General features: G+C 41.0%; 1 protein-coding gene and 2 long non-coding RNA genes across 9 annotated transcripts; 2 read left to right on the top strand and 1 right to left on the bottom strand.

Moving 5' to 3' along the window:
* The first annotated feature begins 125 nt into the window (after window positions 1-125).
* LOC309642740 lies at window positions 126-4498 on the top strand. The gene is made up of 2 exons (XR_014253356.1): window positions 126-729; window positions 1205-4498. It is a non-coding gene; the product is annotated as an uncharacterized lncRNA (long non-coding RNA).
* Window positions 4499-4831: 333 nt separating this feature from the next.
* On the bottom strand, window positions 4832-16842 carry SAR1A (secretion associated Ras related GTPase 1A). Of its 7 annotated transcripts, none has more exons than XM_082424606.1 (9): window positions 16698-16842; window positions 16254-16314; window positions 13333-13475; window positions 13021-13094; window positions 12767-12886; window positions 12274-12339; window positions 9125-9228; window positions 6195-6326; window positions 4832-4988 (listed from the first exon to the last, which is right to left on the bottom strand). In XM_082424606.1, the coding sequence occupies exons 4-9, from the start codon at window positions 13076-13078 to the stop codon at window positions 4872-4874; spliced, it is 597 nt and encodes a 198-aa protein (XP_082280732.1). In that variant the 5' UTR covers window positions 13079-13094; window positions 13333-13475; window positions 16254-16314; window positions 16698-16842; the 3' UTR covers window positions 4832-4871. The 7 variants fall into 7 exon arrangements, with proteins under 7 accessions (XP_082280732.1, XP_082280730.1, XP_082280731.1 ...); XM_082424604.1 differs by having other exon boundaries at window positions 13021-13090; XM_082424605.1 differs by lacking the exon at window positions 13333-13475.
* Window positions 16843-16906: 64 nt separating this feature from the next.
* Window positions 16907-17783, top strand: LOC309642715. Its single transcript, XR_014253328.1, has 3 exons — window positions 16907-17121; window positions 17508-17587; window positions 17685-17783. It is a non-coding gene; the product is annotated as an uncharacterized lncRNA (long non-coding RNA).
* Window positions 17784-19641: the final 1858 nt, after the last annotated feature.

Here is a 19641-nt window from a genome sequence, read left to right as displayed (position 1 = left end):
CGGCCCGATTGGCTGGGCTAGGGGCCGAGCCCTGATTGGCTGCTGAGGCTGACCCCGCCTTTCCGCGCCCTAGATGGTTCAGGTCACCTGTGCGACGTTGAGGGCGAAGCGGGACCGGAGGACGAGCCCCGGGAGAGTGATAGTAATGTGGCTTTACTGGGAGATAGGGGCGTGCTGGTCCCTCGGAGCCTAGTCTCGTCTCTGTTCGCTGAGCTGCAGGAAAGGGAACAGAAATGCGCCCTGAGGCGGCTAGACTTGCCCAGGCCTTGACAGGACCTGTCAGTATCTGCCCAGGTGTAGGAGACATCCGACTTCTGATCCCTGAGATAAGACAGGCAAAGAAGCCGTTCAGGGGACTTCCCTGGTGTCGCAGAGGTTAAGAATCTGCCAGCCAATTCAGGGGACACGGGTTCGAGCCCTGCTCCGGGAAGATCCCACATGCCGCGGAGCAACTATGCCTGTGCGCCACAACTACTGAGCCTGCGCTCTGGAGCCTGCGAGCCACAACTACTGAGCCCACGTGCCACAACTACTGAGCCCGCTCACCTAGAGCCCGTGCTCTGCAACAAGAGAAGCCACCGCAATGAGAAGCCCGCGCACCGCAACGAAGGGTAGCCCAGCTCGCAGCAACTAAAGAAAGCCCGCGTGCAGCAACAAAGACCCAACACAGCCAATAATTAATTAATTAATTAAAAAAAAAAAAGAAGCTGTTCAGTATTTTGAAACTTTGTAAGTAAACCGTACAGTAATCCACTAGGGGGGATAATGGAGCTCGTAAGATTACACCTCTGGTCTTCTGATGCCAAAGCCACACCCTACATATCTCATGGAAACTGGATTTGCTCCAAAAATTGCCTTTTAAAACTATGATAAACAGTAGCTGAAGTCAAAGTTTTAAATTACACAACCCTATAGTTTGCAGTATGCACATTTCATATAATGATTTATAACCATCACCCAGGATTTATCTAGATCAGGGGTCACTTTTTCTGTAAAGGGCCAGAGTGTAAATAAATAGCTGAGGTTTTGTGGGCCATACCTTCTTTGTCTTAAATACTCAGCTCTGCTGTTGTAGCATGCAAAAGCTAAAGAAATGGGGTGGCTGTGTTCAAATAAAATTTTACTTATGGGCCCTGAAATTTGAATTTTATATAATTGTGGCATGTCACAAAATTGCATTCTTTTTTTTAAATTTTTCTCACAGGCCATACAGAAACAGGCAGCAGGCCAGATCTGGACCACGAGCTGTAGTTTGCCATCCCTGCTCTACCCTGACATAAAACATCCTTACTTTTCCGATGAAGTCACTCTGAGGACAGAGGAACACGAACAAGTATGTTTTGGGGGGCTGCAGGATATCCCTGAAGCAGTCACCACAAGCTAGACATTTTATGAAGGTCTGTTTATCACAATGTCAACTAAAGTAATTTTAATAAGATTATTTTAATACATATTTATGTCAGCATTAATGAAAATATTCAATTACTACTTAAATTACATAATCTTTCTGCCTCAAATTTTTGAATAAACTAACACTGCTTGGTGTATCCCAAGCACAACAGAGGGTAATGCTCAATGCTCCCAGTGACACAAACCTGTTTGAGAAAGGGAAATGATGATCCCTTAGAGTACGAGGCAGGACTGAAATCAGCAGTCTTCCTATAGCAGGTACTGTCTTCTTTTGGTTCTGTGACACAGAAGATGGCTTGATCGCAGTAAAACCTATTAACTATCCAACTTCCTAGCAATTGCTTCTCTCTGGAGTCCAGTGATTCTCCCTTAATGACGCCCAAGCCTCCAGCATGAACTGTTTGCATGTTTTTCTGTTCACGGCACATCGCAGTGGAGCCCCAAGTCACAGTCAACAGCCAAGGTGAGACCCCCTAGTGCTGGGCTCATTGACTCAGCCTTTAATTTTCATGTTCCGCTCTGACTCAAATGACACAAACAAACCCATATAAGCGTAAAACCCATGGCATCATTCCACTGTATTTGTTTCAATCTCAATGCCTCCAGTAATTTAATACTCAGTCAAAAAGAACCTGTTGCATTTTGCTTCCCATTCTATTTTATTCCAGTACTTTAGTTTTAGAACTTCATTTGGGTTTTTTAAAAGCAAACCTTCCTACAAGCCTAGTAAATGCACAAGCACAGGTTTCATTCCTTCTATTTTGCCAAATGTAGCATTCAATGGATTCTCTCCAATTTTGTATCAAATGATGAAACACAGCTAAACTGGACCCAGTCCTTGCTAGCATGTTAATAGGAGATTTTGTTCAAAAGTTTGCCATGTCCTTCCTGTTGCAGAAATGACCACCAATCCTGGGACCAGTGCATGTTCCAAGGCTCTCAAACGGTACTAAATTTATTACTTCCAGCGGAATGTGTAAATTGGCCTGGCCTTTCCACCCACACCCCACGCCCCCCCGTAGCAAAGTCTGTCTCTCACACCCATTGTAAATATTTCTTCCCGTAAGTATGGAAGAACTTTTGCCCACCCCCCCCTCAACAAATGCCATGCTATGTTCATACTCAGAACAAACCAATGCCAAAAAAAAGGAGCAAGATAGCAAATTTGTTTTAACTTTTTATTAAAACGCTTAGGATACAGATTGACTTTCTTTTGTAAATGACTGTTTTACTTTTCCTGAAATAGGACATATATGCACTCTGATAAAACAGAATGAAAAGTCTCAATTCATGGGAGTTCCAGTACAAAGCTCTGATACTGTCAGGAGCCAAGTTCCTCACAGCAGCTTCTTTCATCTATATTATTTCTGTGGGGCAAGAAATAGACTGCTGCCACTTGATTTTTCAATCCCGACTCTTTCTCCAGTGGCCAAAATAAACCACCTTCACAAAGAGCTGCCCTGTGTAGAATCCACAGTTTTCTAGCTTGCTAAAAAGTGATTAGGGACAATATAAAAAAAAAAAAAAACCCAGAAAACTAACACTGAAGCAATCATACCTCTCGTATCTCTGGATAGAGAAGTATGGGTTACCTTTAGCCAAAGAAAATTAAAAGTATGCAAGTTAACTACCTAGTTCATTCACTGTTAGCTAGATTTGTTCACTTAAGGCTTTAACCCCTTTCCAAACCAGCTATGCTTGCTAATAAATGAAAGGCATGCTCTTCCCAGCTTTATACTTCACTGAGCCTCTGCATTTGGTACCTAGCAGTGAAAAAGTATGCTTTCCCAACAGGTGAGTACTGAAGAGTAACACTGGGAAATCCAACTAAAGAACGATACTCTCTCACCCCAGGAATACATTATCCACACCTTCCCTGCCCTCACATTAGAAGCAACAATCCACTGAATTTAGTTCAGGCCTCTGCAAATACGCCTCGGCATTACAATTTTCAGTTTTGAGGAAGATACCTCTTATCTTTCATTAAAGGAAAAATGAATGAAGATATCCTCCCACATGAAGACCATCTCCTATCCCTTCAACCTTTACTACAAGGGTAAAATATTGGTTAAGACCATGAAAATCCAATTTCACACGTGGCATTAGGAAAATGGAATGCTATAAAAATAATCCTCATCACACTACTGGGGATGCTGAGGCTTTTATACCAGGTGCTTACTGACAAGTGATGCTGGCCCAAAAGAACAGCTCGACACAAAGTTCTTGGCTTAGAGTTTCCCCAGATTATTTCTGGACTGGAGAAAGGCAATTTCCTAACACCCCCCACCCCACCCCAAAAAATCTGGAAAAGCTACAGATGTTAACCTTTAACACCAAAAATAAGTTGATAACCAATAAAAAAAACAGAGCTCATGAAGAGTCCAATAAAGAAACCAAATTCTGAAAGTGGAAATTTTAAAGCCCAATGAGTGAATCTTTCCTAGATTCAAACAAATGCTACAATACCAGATTTTTAAGTTCTCAACTCACAGAATTAAGAGCCCTTAAGCTGTTAACTTCATCCTGTGTGACTCTCCTATCAGAAAAATTTCCCCTAGAATCTGCAAAAATGGCTGAGACACACCTGCAGTGTGTGACAACAAAGGATGTGTTCTCAAGTCTTTCATGAGGCAAAAGTCACTTTTTACAACTGAAAATGAAAAAGGTGCTAGAGGGAAATGAAATTTCACAACTGCATAAAAGTAAAGACTGGCTGAAATTTGTAACTTTATGAGTAAAAATAATAGCAATAACCCACTCTACAATTAACTCCTCCGCAGTCAACAATCTGCTATGCATGCTGGGATGAGGAATGACGGTAGCCCGAGACTGTGGGAACTGGCCTCAACTGCAAGGCCGGGGTTCTGCCCTTTCCTAGTGCTCAGTGCACAAGGTGGTGCCACCTACTACAAGGCAGTTAGGGAGATGGGAGCCTCTCTCACCAGCCTGCTGTTCATTTGACTGAGCTCTGGCCTCCAACGTGTATCTGTGCATAATTTTATGAAGTATCTAAATGCCATTCACTAGTTAAAAAAAAAAGAAGCAAACTCTGGACCAAGTAAATTGTGAACTCAAAAAGTTATTAGGAGGGTCACCAATTACACTAATAACACTTTCTTTAAAAAATAGAATCACTTTCTTTTGAAATCAACCACAGTGGTGAGACGTGTTTTTCTTTCCAGGTGCTCCATGATGGCACACAGCTCTACCCGGCAAATCCTGCCACTTCCAAGTCCCGGGGTGCTGACCTGCACCAGCACGTGGGGCAGCGTTACCTCCCAACAGTGTGGAGAAGAGCACATGTCACCACTGGGCGATGAGAGAGCTGACAGAGACTCTTGGCTTCTCAACGCCAGACATGGTCGGAGAGCTTTCCTTGTTCTATTAGAAAAGTTCATGAGGAAGCTGTGAATAGGATCAGTCCAGAGAAGTAAAACTCTTTTATTTTCACTGTCCAAACATCAGTCAATATACTGGGAGAGCCAACGGAAGCCCTCGCCATAGCCTTGCCTCTTGAGCACACTGCACATGAACACTTCCATGGGGCGGGCGTTCAGCTCCTTCAGGGTCACATTCCCCTAGGGGAGGCAAAATCAAGAAAGGTCCATTAGCGTCTCCACGTGGAAAAGCTTGAAAGGTGACAACAAAAAATCACTTTCTCTGTCCCTCAAAAGCAAATCTGAGTAGGGATTAATTACAGAAATGTGGTCAAGGCCATTGGGGTTTGTGCTTTCAGGACAGGTAAGCAGCACAGTCCTATTACCAGGTTCTCCCTCTCACTGTGAAGAGCCTTTGCTTTGAACACACCAACATGCATCTGGAAAGCTATGGCAGCAAACCAAGAAAAAGGCCACTGGGACCCACAGAACCAGCAGGCTCTTTCATGGACAAAAGAAGTCCAGGACTTCTTAGAAATAAGGACATCCTCATTAACACAAGCATTCAGAAATATACACTAATGACAGGTTACATTAAGAAAATTAAAAATTCATGTGCATGTAAGAGGGAAAACTTAATTAAAGGAAGCATTTCTAGAAAGAACTAGATAACCAAGAAGAGGCAAGACTAAGGAGCCATGCAAAAAAGTCACGAAGTTAAAGATCCCAGAAAAGGGCATTTTAAAAAATTAAATATGCCAAAACCCCAAGCTCAAAAGACCAGGATTCCTGTAATTATGGCCGATCTAGATTTTTCTCTCCCAAGCATACTTTTCTGCAACAGCGTTCTCCTTCCTACTGGAAACAGCATAACCTACTGACCTGGAAGGCTTGGGTTCTATTCCTGATTTCATCACTGACTTGCTGTGTAGACCTGAGCCAATAACTCTCAGAGTTTCCTCATCTTCAAAATAGGGGTAACAGTCCTACCTCTTTCAGCAAGGAGCACTGAGGATAACCCAGTGCTCTGATTTCAATGCTTGGAAAGTGATATAAATGATCACTCTTCATAACCTGAAATTTCCAGTGGAAAAAAATTTCTGGCTAAGGAGGCTTTCAAAATTGATTTCTCAGAACTGGATTTGAAAGACAGAAAATTCTTAAAATGACAAGTTTGCTTTTTCTACCATTTCCTTCATCCTTATATACCCGAGGAAACTCTCATTAGAAAACAGTTAAAAAAAGAACACACTCCTGCCTTCAGAGAGTCTACAAATCACCTCTAGTTAAACAAATACTAAGCCCAGTTACTTTTGAAAGACAAGTAAAATCTAGATAGTACAACATGAATGTTTCACAAGCTGTGAATTTCCATTATAATATGTCCCCTGAAGATTTTTCTCTTGCCTTTCCTGTGGTCTGTCCATAAAGCCCAAATATCTCACGGAGTTTTTCTTCACTGATTGCATCTGTTCTGTCAATTTTGTTACCCAAGATAAGGATTGGCACGTTGGATATTGTTTCATCAGTCATTAAAGCCTAAAGACAAGATAAAAAAATGAGTTGAGTGAGGAATCTATAAAAGCCCACCAAATAATGAAAACAACTTTGACTTTCACTTGTCTATAAGGTATCAAATGTAAAGTGAAAATCTGACCATATTTATACCTGAGTGATTAACCAGAAGTTAATCTTGACATTATAGCCCCTAAAAATTACCTTGACATTAGTTAGAAATCCCCTAACAGCTTCAAAACAATTATAATGTAAAGCTGTGTCTATTTGCAAGGCAGCAAAACTGCCCAACCTTAACTCTGAGCTAAATCACTCAGCCACAGGCCATCCTCAGCTCTCCCCTGAGCACTGTCCTAGAAGAACAAAGCTCTGACTACAGAGCCTCAAAGATGACTACCGGAGTCCCCAAATATCCACTAGATGCCCCATGTGTGCAAAGCACTATCTCCGACACTGAGAGGAAGACAAAAGGAAAGGTAAGACATATCCCTGGCTCAAGAAATCCTCACTCTATATTCATCTGTCAGCAAAGCAAGGCAAGTGGATGATTAAGTGTCGCAATGAATAGGAAGAGAATATAAATACTAAAAGACGTTCAGGAAAATAAAATGGCAATGTGGGCTTGAGGAAAGTCTTAGCAAAGATGTGGAAACAAAACTGGACTCTGAAGGAGGGGCAAGGTGTGGATAGGCAGAATCCAAAGAAGGAAGAATATAAGCAATGGCTTTACGGCAGGAAAAGAATTCAGGAAGCCACATGGAGTATCACCTGGCTGGATTAAAGCATTTATGGTGACATGTGTTGACAGAGTAAATGGGTTGGGAAGGGATGACAAGCATTATGGTGCCAGTCTGAGAAGTCAGCTACAATAGATCCCAAAGACCCCAAATCCAGAAATTATTAGATAGAATCTACACTTTTAGTACAATGAATTTGCAAATAGTATCTACCTGTGGTGCTCAGGTAAGGGATGATGATCTAGCCTAAGCTAGCAGCAGGTAATGAATAGTGCAGCAGGCATTCTGGAGAAAGAAGTGAAGAGACTGATATCTAAATGATAAGACAGACAACACAGGATTCGAAGCTGGCAGAGATTTCAAGCCTGGGAATCTATTTCACTGACAGGAAAAGCTAGGAAAGAAGAGCAGAGTTGAAGAGAAACCTACTTTGAACATCTCAAGTTCCAGGAAATGTTATACAAAATCAGAGTAAGAATGTCATTCATTCATTAAATACTAACAAAGTGCGTATTATGTGCCCGAGGCTTTACTAGGTACAGGGGTTTCACAAAGAAATAAGACAAGGTCCCTAGCATCTAAGTTCACAGTCCGATGGGAGAGACCTAAAAGAAAATCAGCAAAGACAACAGACACTGATAAGATGGAGAGTTTAACAGTCTGAGAGGTCAGAGAAGGCTTCCCAGAAGCAGTCATACCTGAACTCTGAAATCTCTTAAAAGGACATTTAGAAATTTACCAGCAAAAGGGGGTAAGGGTCAGGTGAGAAAACCAGGCAGAGACAGTTACTTCTGCATACGCAAGGGAGAACAAGTTGTTATCTATGTTTGGAATGTAGTTCAAGGTAGGCAATAGAGAGAAAAGCTGAAGAAATAAACGAGGAAAGATCAAGAAAGATCTTACGTGCTAAGCAAAAGATCTGTGGATTTTATCCCCAAAGTGGTAAGAGATCTATTCAAGGATATTAAGTAGGGCAAAGAAGTCTGAGTAAGTTCCTTCCAGAATTATAGTATTTGGCAGGGTGGTGGTGGAATCTACAGTAATTCACTGCATGTCCACGTAGATGAGGGAAAATGAACAGTTCCATTCTGGGAGAACAGAAATGGTAGGTAGAGTTTCTAATAAGTAGCACTATGTATGAGGCTGGAGCACAAGAGAGGTTTAAACAAGAGAAATCCGTCTGTGGGTCACTGGCATGTGGGTTGCAGATGAAGGAATGGGAGAAGCCTGGACTAGCCTGGGAAAGCACCAAGATTTAAGGGCTAAGCAGGGGAACAGGTGCTTGTGAAAGACTCTGAGAAGTATCAGCCAGAGAGAAAGCACCAACACCAAGAATGTAAAGGGGAGTTTAGAGAGAGAATGACCAGTGCCAAGGGGTCAAGTAAGGGAAGGACTGCCCTGTAGGCGATTCTCCATGAGACTAGAGCTTCAACAAACATACTTAAACCTGAGAGGTTCAAATTGCCAGGAACAAAAATGCAGAGAGACAGTTGTAAATGAAAGAGAAGAGGCACAGGGTAACACAGTAGGCATTACAAAGGCAACATTACAGAAGTTATCAAGCCAAGAAAATGCAATGCTGAGAAAGGAAAAAACCTGAGGTGAGTCCTAGTTAGTATCAAACACTGCACGTGACTGAAACTGAAGACAGAACAGACTATTAAGATCTGACAAGTCACTCAGTGCAAGAGTGGGCAGGCACAACCTGAGAACACAGATTCAAAAACGCAAAGAACACTAATAGCTCCTTTAAGGTTTCACTATGCCAACATTTCATAAACAGTAAACATATGTGATATGTGAAAGGGAAAGACATTAATTATGCTGGGAAAACAGGCATTAACTGAGGAGTGTCCTGAGCAAACTGCACAAAGAGTCACCCTATGACAGATATAAGCAAAGTTAATTTACTCGTGTTCGAGCCAAGTTTCCTCAGAGCATCGAAAAGCAATGTCTTAGATTTTAAAACACTTTCTTCCTGTAACTAGGACTTTTACCAAATGTTAACTGGAATGATTAAGTATTAGCACTACTGAGCTGTATTTCTTAAACAGAGGCCAAGAAAGGAAAAAAATATAAACATACATTAAGCTCAACTTTGGATTCCATGAGTCGAGGATGATCTGCACAGTCCACCAGAAAGACAATCCCATTAATTGCGGGGAGATAATTTTTCCAAACTCGACGGGCTAAAAGACAAAGTTTGCAGTTGCATCAATTTAAAAACATATATACTGAAAATGAATAACCTAATGGTCTATAAAGTAGACAAATCCTGGCCAGGTTTCAATAGCATTAGACTCTGTATAGATTCTCCAAGTCCTAGCCAGTATTAAGTCAGACAGAGGATATAAACTGATGGTCCATGAACTGAATCTGATGTTTTAAAATCTGAAAATCAGGGTTTTCTGCCTGACTTTCTGAAAAAGTACAACATCTGGCAATCCCATGCCTACCTATCCACATGCTGGATGGATAATAATCAGCTGGAACTGAGTGGTGGCTACCCTTTTAGATGAGGTCTCAGTTCTTCAGTCTGAAAAAGTTACCACCACTCCCTACTTACTCCCAATTTCACTCACTTAAATGACCTACCTCACCCCTGGAGCCATTTTAGTTTGCAACCTCTGAGTTAAAAATATCAGGATGCAAATTACTTTTCAATATAACTTTCGTCCCAAGTAACCAATGTGTTCCTAAGTAACCAATGTGTAAGCGTACTGACACATTCATCCACGCAGCCCATAGGGAGACTAGGCTTGACAGGTGGTTGAAGTTCCCAGGCCAATTACCTCAGTTTCCTTATTTAACCCAGTGTGCCCTATAAATTTTATTTTTTTGTTTATGACATGAAGTGATAATGGTCTGGGAAGTAATGCTTTAATTGTATTATAATTTTTAAGCCATTCATTTCTGGTCCTTTCAATGGGATGATTAAGGAAGCATCTCTAGGTGTCTAAAATCATCAAACATTTAACAATGGTTACCTCTGAAGAGTGGGACTGGGAAGGGGAGGTCGGGGAATTCCACTTTTACCTCCCATATTTGAATACTGATTGTATACTGAATTTGTGACATTGAGCCTGGACTACTTGCGTAAGTTAAAAATTTTTAAGTTATACCAAAAAAAAAAAAGGAAACCTCCAAATGTATAGCATTTTAGTAATTTGTGTAAAATGGTGGCTAGGTTATTATGAAAAAGTGTTTCTGTTAAGTAAATTTTCCTCAAACAAAACAAAACTATGTACAGATTTTTCTTGACTAACAATGGGGTTATGTCCCGATAAATCGATTGTAAATTGAAAATCTCGTAAGTCAAAAATGCATTTAATACACCTACCAGAGCTTAGCCTAGCCTACCTTAAAAGTGCTCAGAACACTTACATCAGCCTATGGTTGGGCAAAATCAACTAACACAAAACCTATTTTATAATGTGTTGAATCTCTCACGTAATTTATTGAACATCGTACTGAAAGTGGAAAACAGAATGGTTGCATCGGTGCAGAATGTTTGTAAGTATATCAGTTGTTTACCCTCGGGATCACATGGCTGACTGGGAGCTGCCCCGCATGATCAAAGACTATGTATGGTACAATATTATACGTGGTTAGCCTGGGAAAAGATCAAAATTCAAAATCTGAAGTACAGTTTCTACTAAATACGTATCACTTTTGCATCACCATAAAGTCAAAAAATCTTAAGTCGAACCATCATTAAGTTGGGGACCATCTGTACATAAACGCATTTCCCTTCTCTATCAAAACCTGAAAGCTAAATTTATCACACCAAATAATACACAATTCCCAGTTCAGGTGTCTAAGAACACCTACTCCTTCTGCATTCTCCAGATGGTCTCAGTTCAGCTTATAACCGCGTTATCTCTGAATTTAAATTTGTAAGTAGTTACAAATACTTTTGAAAGAAGCAGAAAAGACACCATACACCCATCCCTACCCAAATGGAAATAATACAAGCTCATTACAGAAAAAAAGGAAGCAAGATACTCTATAATCCTCCATCAATACACAGCCACTACTAATGTTTCTGTATATTTTCTTTCAATCTTCCTTCTGTATAGGTATTTTATGTGATGGTGAGCATACTACATAAATGATTTTGTAGGATGTAAATAATAAATGAATAAATGTAATTATACGTTAATGAAATCACTGACTATAAAATTATTTGGATCTCTTCTCAGCCGTCTAGCTAAAATTATCTGACTTTACATTTACAATTACCAATATTCTATTTTTTTAAAAACTATACTTTAAAAAAAACTGTATTAGATTCAACCTAATAACATAATGCTCCAAAAGGAGACATCTCAACTCAATTTAATAACAAATGAGTAAACCTGACAGAATCTCAATAGGTTCTTTCTTCTACCTTCCCAGAATATTTATTCCCACATCTTAAATGTTTTACTCCTAAGCCTAGAGTCTTGCCAAATGTAAAGTGGGCATTGATCGGATAAAGATGCCCCATTCTGCATATCTCCAAAACACCTGACAAGAACTGAGAACCAAATGGAGAGCAAGAAGGCAGAAGAAAATGTTCCACCAACTGCCCCAAATGGGGAGGGTATACAAAAAATCAATTCAGATCACGGTGGTCACAAATAGTCACTGTATTCTTTTTGCTTTTATTTTTACTTCTGACAAATTTAAAATTACTTACAAATAACTTAATTTCCGACATACTTTAACTCCATTGAATAACTGATACAAGAAAGACATGATTAAATTCAATATGTGATATTGTAATGGATCTTGCATAAGAGGAAAAATGCTATAAAAGAGATTATTAGAACAAATGACAAAAAAAGGGAATATACACTATAGAGTAGACAAATAAAGCTTCCTGGGTCTGATAATTATTATGATTATATAGGGGAATATTCTTGTTATTAGGAAACATGCATTAAAGTACTTAAGGAGTAAAAGAACATGATGAATTCACAAAAGGGTCAAGAAAAATAAATATTAACGTGTATTACACAGAGAGGGAGACTAATAAACTTGGGCAAAAGTTATAAAGGAGGGGAGTTCTCTGTATTATTTATGCAACTTTTGGCAAGTTTGAAATTACTTAAAAATAATAAGTGAATAAAACAACTTCATTAAGTAAGATCTCAAGCAATTTAAAAGGTATATATGACACACTGCTTTAAAAAAGAAGGGGAACAAAATGAACCAGAAGTCAACCACCCTTCCACTGAATCATCTCTTACCTTGCTCATGCCCACCAAGATCAAAAGTTGTAAAAGTCATTCCAGCAATTGTCAGCTCTTCTGATGCTGAAAAATAAAGGAAGGAAATAAACTTCTCCATCCAACAAGGCCCAACTACCAGTATTCTAATCCAATACAAATGCAAAACCTAATGAAGCTTTCACTATGTAAAGAAAAGGATACAAGGGTGAAAACACTCTTAAATAATTCTAAAAAGCCAAGTCTCTTTTCCTCCAAGGTGTTTGCTGCTCCTCAGAACTAGATATGGGAGATGTGTCCCATTGCAGGACTAGTGAGAACAGATAGTGACAAAGTTCCAGAGGTTTAGATTTATGGGTGTTTGACCTGAGTGTGTCCTATAAGGAATTTTTTTCAAGTAAGCTGTCTTTTGGGGCTTCAGTTAATAACAGAACTGAATCAACTTGGGATTCATCCTACAGCCCTGACACTGACCCTCAAATATCAAAAGGTCACCAGGTATTTTCAAACCTACTCGGATGTAATGTTGGAACATGTTGGCCCAATCTGTCATCTTTGAGCATGTGTAGAAGAGTGGTTTTGCCTGCATTGTCCAAACCCAAGAATACAAGTTTTCCAGATTTCTTGTAGAGTCCTAAAAAAGAAAAAAAAAAAAGTTAACTTAATGTGCTCTCTACACACCAAAGCCTACTTGTATCAACATTTAAATGGTTACAGGAAATACACATAGTTTGAAACCTATGATATATTTCAAGGAAATGGCTTTACCTAGGAACTGGAGCACACTGCTGAAGCCATTGTAGAGCCACTCAAAGATGAAAGACATTATTAATGCTTACTACCTGTATAAAATAGGAAAGCAGCAAACATTAGCTTTCTGAATGCTAGTATATTTCTGGAGAAGTTAACTCTCATTTGCTGGCCCTGATGCATGTTTACAGTCCCATGTTTTGAGGCATAAGAAAACAAAGGATTGTGCACTCTGGAGGGAAGTCTCTGGGGTCCTCAGATCTGCACAAACTTCTGGTTTTCTAAGTTTTCAATCTATGATACTCAGAAGACTAGGAGTTAAAGATATACTTTCCTCTTTTACTGTGTGATTCACTCCTCCAGGCAGCTGCTCATTCGCATTCCCTAGATACACCACTGCTGTCTACCAGTTAGCAAAACTTCTAGGAAATCAGCCCCATCAATAATCTGGATCAAACTGTCACACTGATGAACTAAGTAGAAAATAAGAATAAAGGCATATTAACCTGAATGAAAAGCATATTAACCCATCCTTGCAAACAACTCTAAAAAACAAGGTTACCAAAATCCTACTAGCTGGCACAATTTGCACTGCTCCATTTACCAATGCTATCTCTTCTTAATATTTGTTTAACCCCTCTTATAATATGTATCTCAACTTAAAAAAAGATGATATCACTATAATGGAGAGCCATGAAGAGATAAGAGAATCCGATCATAATGTGAATAATCAAGACCTACCTAACCCATTTTACAAATATGGACTTTCTTAAAATAAGAATACTCATTCAGGGCATAGAGGTAGGTTCCTAGACAAGTACATACCTCAATACTGATATTAACACCACTTTTTCTACTGTTTCCCATAAGCCTAGACAATACAGATGATGACCTGAAGCTCCTAAAAGGTCTACATACACTGGGGAATAAGCAAGAGGACCTCTGAATGTTAAGAGGGTAGGATCTAGAGCCAATGGTGGGTGTTAAGGTCTCTCAGAGTCAGCATGTCCTGATCACACTGAACTTCTGTCTCAATATCTCAGATTTGGTGCAGAAAAAAGAATGATCCCCCATTTTCACTCCTCTCCATCAGCAAGAACACCTGAACACAAGGTGGCCAACTGCTATCAAACAAATTTGCTTAAGTTTTGTTTTTTTAAAAAAGTAAACAGAAGTTTACTGTAAAAGGGTTAGCCACAAAAACCCACCTATATTCTTCATTCAAAGAATGCTAGATGAAGAAGAAATTGAAAAATGGAGACAGTATGTGTTAATTTTCTTTTTCATCCAATTACTGCGTTTTTTTTAAATCAGCCCTGTGGCCTGACATGTAAACTTTAGGGACTGCTTTAGTGCTTATCTTCTATGGCTCTTACCATAGAAGGGCCAAATGAAGCTTGGGAGTTTGGGTGGGGTGGAGACTGAAGGAAAAAGCTTTTATAAAAAGATCCTAGGACTTCCCCAGTGGTCCAGTGGTTAAGACTCCGTACTTCCACTGCAGGGGGCACGGGTTCAATCCCTGTTCAGGGAAATTCTGCATGCTGCGCAGTGCGGCCAAAAAAAAAGGATACTAAATAAGGTTTTTTTCCCCTCTTCAGTAACATCAAAATATATTTTGGCAGAAAAACCAAATTTAGTATGTTAAATAATAGTTTTGTCTGGAAACTTTGTCTCTACTTTAAGAAGTCCAATGACTTAAGTATACTTACAAAGTTCCTGTGCTTAAGTTTCCACTGTAGGTTAAGTAAAAGAACAATGTGCCTCTCCTCTGCAATCCCACCAAACCAGTCATCCTTCCCTATTTTCTCCGTCTACCACTTGGAGAAGCAGGGCTCGCCTTTAGAGAGCACCTCTCATTAAGGTCACTCCCAATGATTACGACTTTAAAACCCAACACTTACATATTCATTTATACTACACTGGTTTGCAGTCATTACTTTCTAGATAGTCTGTAAAGTTTTACTACATCATTTTAGAAGTATTCCCAACTAGATAAATTCTCCCAACGTGACAAGGGGAAAAGCCCATTTTAGGGAATTTTTCACAGTTAACTGAACTACTTTGACTTTCCAATTTATTTTCCCTTGACATCCCTGCTTTAAAAGTCCCATAATTCTTCCCTCCAAAATGATATATGGAAAGTACTTGAAGAAACTCTTCAGGTGATGTTAAAAAATAATAAAGCCCCTTACTGGACCCAAAGAGTTGCATTGTATTGTTACCCAAAGTTAAGGAAATGTCTCTGATGGCTCCTCCATCCTTGAGATCTTAGGCTTTGTACCCCCTCGTGAGTAGTTTTTCAGTTTATACAGTGCCTGCACATATATCTCATTTCAGCCTCACACCAACCCTATGAGGTAGAAATCCTTAGCCTCATTTAACAAGACGAGGATGCTGATGGTCCTAGATTAGCTAGCTTAACCAAGACTGCTCAGCTGAAAAAGTAACAATGCCAGGACTTAAACCCTCCTCTTTTAATGCCAAAGCCAAAGCTCTTCCTGTTAATATCACATAAAATTCCAACGCAAATCACAAAACTGCTTTATAAAAACATAAAGCTTCCTTACACCACCAACTACACAGATGATAATCTACTGTTTTCTTCCTTACAACTCATCACAACTTCTGAACGATATGTTAATAACTAGCATTTTATTCCTTTTCTATCCTTGATCCACTTTACCACCTTCTGGCACCTTATGGCAAATTAGACTACAATCTAAGGGCTCTAACTACCAACAAAAGCACTGCCAACGTACCTAAAACTAACATTTGCAAATTTCAGGACTGAATGATTCAAATAAATAAAAAGGAGGAGCACTAGACTGACAATTAACCAATAAAAAATCTATGCATCACTTCTTATACATACTCATTACTTCTTATTCATGCTCAGAGCAACTTGAAGACACCGTTTCAGACAGATCTGGGGGTAGCAAGCCGCTGGTTTTTAGCTAAGAAACTCTGCTTGGCTGCAGGGTAAACGTCAAAGGTCAGCCCCATTGCAAAACTCTGTAAAGCCCCCTGTCACAACCTAAGCAGATGCACCGCGGTAAAGGAGAAAAGACGAGAACAAGGGAGAATACTAAGAGATTTTTTTCCATGCACTTAAGAGAGAGGGGAAAAAGGGGGAAGCGGAAGAAGAAAACACGGGGTTCGACCCAGGACAGCAGCAGATGATAACACACAGCTGAAGTGGGGGTGGGGAGAGCCCTGGACTAGGAGCCAGGAGATCTGGTTCGAACGCTCACACTTGCTATCTGCGGGGCCTTGGGCAATTCACTGTGCCTCAACGAGCCTTAGTCCCCGAATCTGTAAAAAAAAAAAAAAAAGGATAATCATCAAGGACTTCAATCCACCCCACCGAGGGCTGAGGCTCATCTGAGACAGGGGATGTGAAGCCGATTCGTAAACCGGAGCGCACGGTACCGACAGGAAAACTGTTATCCTGCAGCTGCAAGACCCCCGAGCGGAATGCTATGGACCCGATACCCGAGAGGCCGGCAGGGGACCGAGCAGACCCGGCCAAGCCGGCCCGTCCCCGCCCAGAATGAGTCCCGCGGCCCCACAGAACCGCCTGCGTGTCACTTCCCCCCCACAAACCCGCCTGCGCCGGCCTCCGCCCCGACCCTCTCCCCCGGCCACCCCATCCCCTCCGGCCCCGGCTCCCTCCTTCGCCGCGGCCCCCGACTCACGGCCTAAGGGGCTCCTCCGGCGGCGGCAGGCGGCTTGGACCCTCCCTCAGAGCACAGAGCCCAGAAGCACCCGGGACCGCCACCTACTCGCCGGATATACGTCACACCCCCTCCCCCGGGACTTCCGGGCGCGTGCTCGCCCCCGCCCCTTCGCAGCGTCACGGCGCTCTGACACCCGGTGCCGCCCTACCAGCGACTGGGACCGCGGAGGGGCGGGCCTCAGGCGAGACGAAGGCTCTCGGGGGCGGGCCCGACTTGGCCCCGTCTCCTCCCGTAGGGAGTGCGGGATCCGCGAGACGTGGCAACGCCAAGGCCCGGAGGGTGGGGGCATCATCCTGGAGTCTCGCGGGGGACCGAGACGGCTTCAAATCCGACCGAGTGCGTTCCCAGACGCTGGGGGAAAATCAGAAGTGGCGACCAGCAGGTAGGTAGGTTCTCGGAAGGAAGAGTTGACCTCAGAGCCCTCGACCTAAGATGGATCCCAGCGAGCTTCTGCGTTAAATCGCAGTTCCCTGGGATAGCCTGTTTTCTAGAAGAACAGCTAATATTCATTGAGTACTTATGTTCCAGTGCACTGAGTACTTTGCAGGCCTCATTTCATTACGGCCCTGTGAAGCAGATACTATTGTTATCCCCAGTTTACAAATGAGAGAACCGAAGTTCAGAATACTGTGGTAACCAAGCCCGAGTTCATACCCTAGGAAGTGGCAAGTCACTTCCAAACCAAATCATTGGTTCCTTCACCTGCATTTGCTCATTTAATTCTGAGGACAGCCCTATGAGATTGGTATTATTACTCCGATTTTACAGATAAGAAAACTGAGTCAAATGGAAAGATGAATGATGCTTTTGGATGGGAAGACTCAGTATCATAAAGATCTCAATTTTCTGTAAGTAAAATTACAAATTTAACATGATTCCTGTAAAAGAACTAATAGGATTAATTATTATGTGTGTGTTTTTATTACAATTTGTTTCCTCTGACAGGTTATGAGACAAACACCCCGTTTACTTGAGTTTTAAAAGGGTATTTCCTTTGCCCCACTTGAATGACCAATAAAGACAAGTCCAGTTGACAAAGTGAAAGGGGAGTGTTATGTGTGTGTTTTTTAAACTACCCTGTTTGTTCCTAAAATTCAAATGGAAAAATAAACAAGAATAGTCAGAAAACAGGCTCTAAAGAAGAACAACAACGAGAGGGATCTAGCACTATCAGATATTAAAACATTATAGATCCTCAGTAATTAAAACAGTTTGGTACTAGTGCACAAAAAGGCACACAAACCAATGGAACGAAGTACAGATATAAACTCAGATACATGCAGAAATAAAATTAAAGTGGCACCTGGGTAGGGGGAGGGATAAACTGGGAGATTGGGATTGACATATACACACTACTATATATAAAATAGATAACTAATAAGGACCTACTGTATAGCACAGGGAACTCTACTCAATACTCTGTAATGACCTATATGGGAATAGATTCTAAAAAAGAGAGGATACATGTATATATATAACTGATTCACTTTGCTGTACAGCAGAAACTAACACAGCATTGTAAATCAACTATATTCCAATAAAAGTTAATTTTATTTATTTTTTTATTTTTTGCCCACGCTGCGTGGCATGTGGGATCTTAGTTCCCCAGCCAGGGATCGAAGCTGCGCCCCCTGCATCGGAAGCAAGGAGTCTTAACCGCTGGACCACCGGGGAAGTCCCCAAAAGTTAATTTTAAACAATAAAATTTTAAAAAGATAAAATGGCACCTGGCAACTCCAACAATACTCAGAGGGGGCTGGATAGGCAAGCTCACCACCTTCCCCCTCCTTTCATCCTGTGAGTCTTCTGCATTGAGTGTGAATCCCGCCCAGACACATTTGAAAGGGGTCGGGCTATGTTCTGAGGCCTCTCACCAGCTTTGACTAAACCAGGGGAGCTATGTCCAGAGGGCTTGGAACCCTGGTGTGCACACCTGGAGGCACAAGTTGGCCCCGTTGCAAGTTAATGGTGCAAGTTAATGCGTTGGACTACCGGGCCTTGTTAGAAGCCTGGCTGTAAGGTAAGAGGCTTCCAAACCACAAGGATGATTTGGGGGACTCAGGAGGAAGGAGGCAGCACATAGGCAGATTCTCAGGAGAGCTGCAAACTTCACTTACCAGCTGGGCAGCCTTGCTCAAGTTGACAAATGCCCCAAACCACAGTGTACCCACCTCTAAAATGGGTGAAAGAGGCATTGTTGTGCACGTAAGCAATTTTTTCAGAGTACGTTTTCAAGAAGTGTTTCAATTATGTGCTTAAAATAAATAAATAATAAAAGGGGTGGGACAGTTGGGTTGTCAAGAAAACGTAAAAGTTGAATTTATAAGTCACATGCCACATCAAGTAAGTTCCAAATGATTCAAAGATATATATGTTTAAAAATGACACCCTAAAAGTACTAGAAAAGTAGAAAAAAAGCATGGATGAATTCCTTATAATCCTGGAATAGAGAAGGCCTTTCTGGCTATGATTGAAAATCCAGAAGCCATAAAAGAAAAGATTGATAAATTTAACCACAGAAAAATAAAAATATTTTATATGGCAAAACAGCAATAGTGATGACACCATAAACTCAAGACAGATGACAAGAAAAAATATGTGTAATCACATCATAGGCAAGTGAAAAATTAATATGAAAAAGACTGTTGTTAAAAAAAATAGACAAGGAGAGAATCAGATGATTATCAGGAAAGGAAATACATGGCTCTTAATCATAATAAACTCAAATATAATAGATAGAGAAAATAACAAAAGTTAATAAATTTTTTTAAATTAATTAATTAATTTATTTATTTTTGGGTGTGTTGGGTCTTCGTTTCTGTGTGAGGGCTTTCTCTAGTTGTGGTGAGCGGGGGGCCACTCTTCATCGTGGTGCGCGGGCCTCTCACTGTCGCGGCCTCTC

This window comes from Balaenoptera physalus (genome assembly GCF_965194825.1).
Source record: "Balaenoptera physalus genome assembly, chromosome: 14".
NCBI lineage: Eukaryota > Metazoa > Chordata > Mammalia > Artiodactyla > Balaenopteridae > Balaenoptera > Balaenoptera physalus.
Note: the sequence above shows the minus strand (reverse complement) of the source record. Positions and strands in the feature narration are given on the sequence as shown.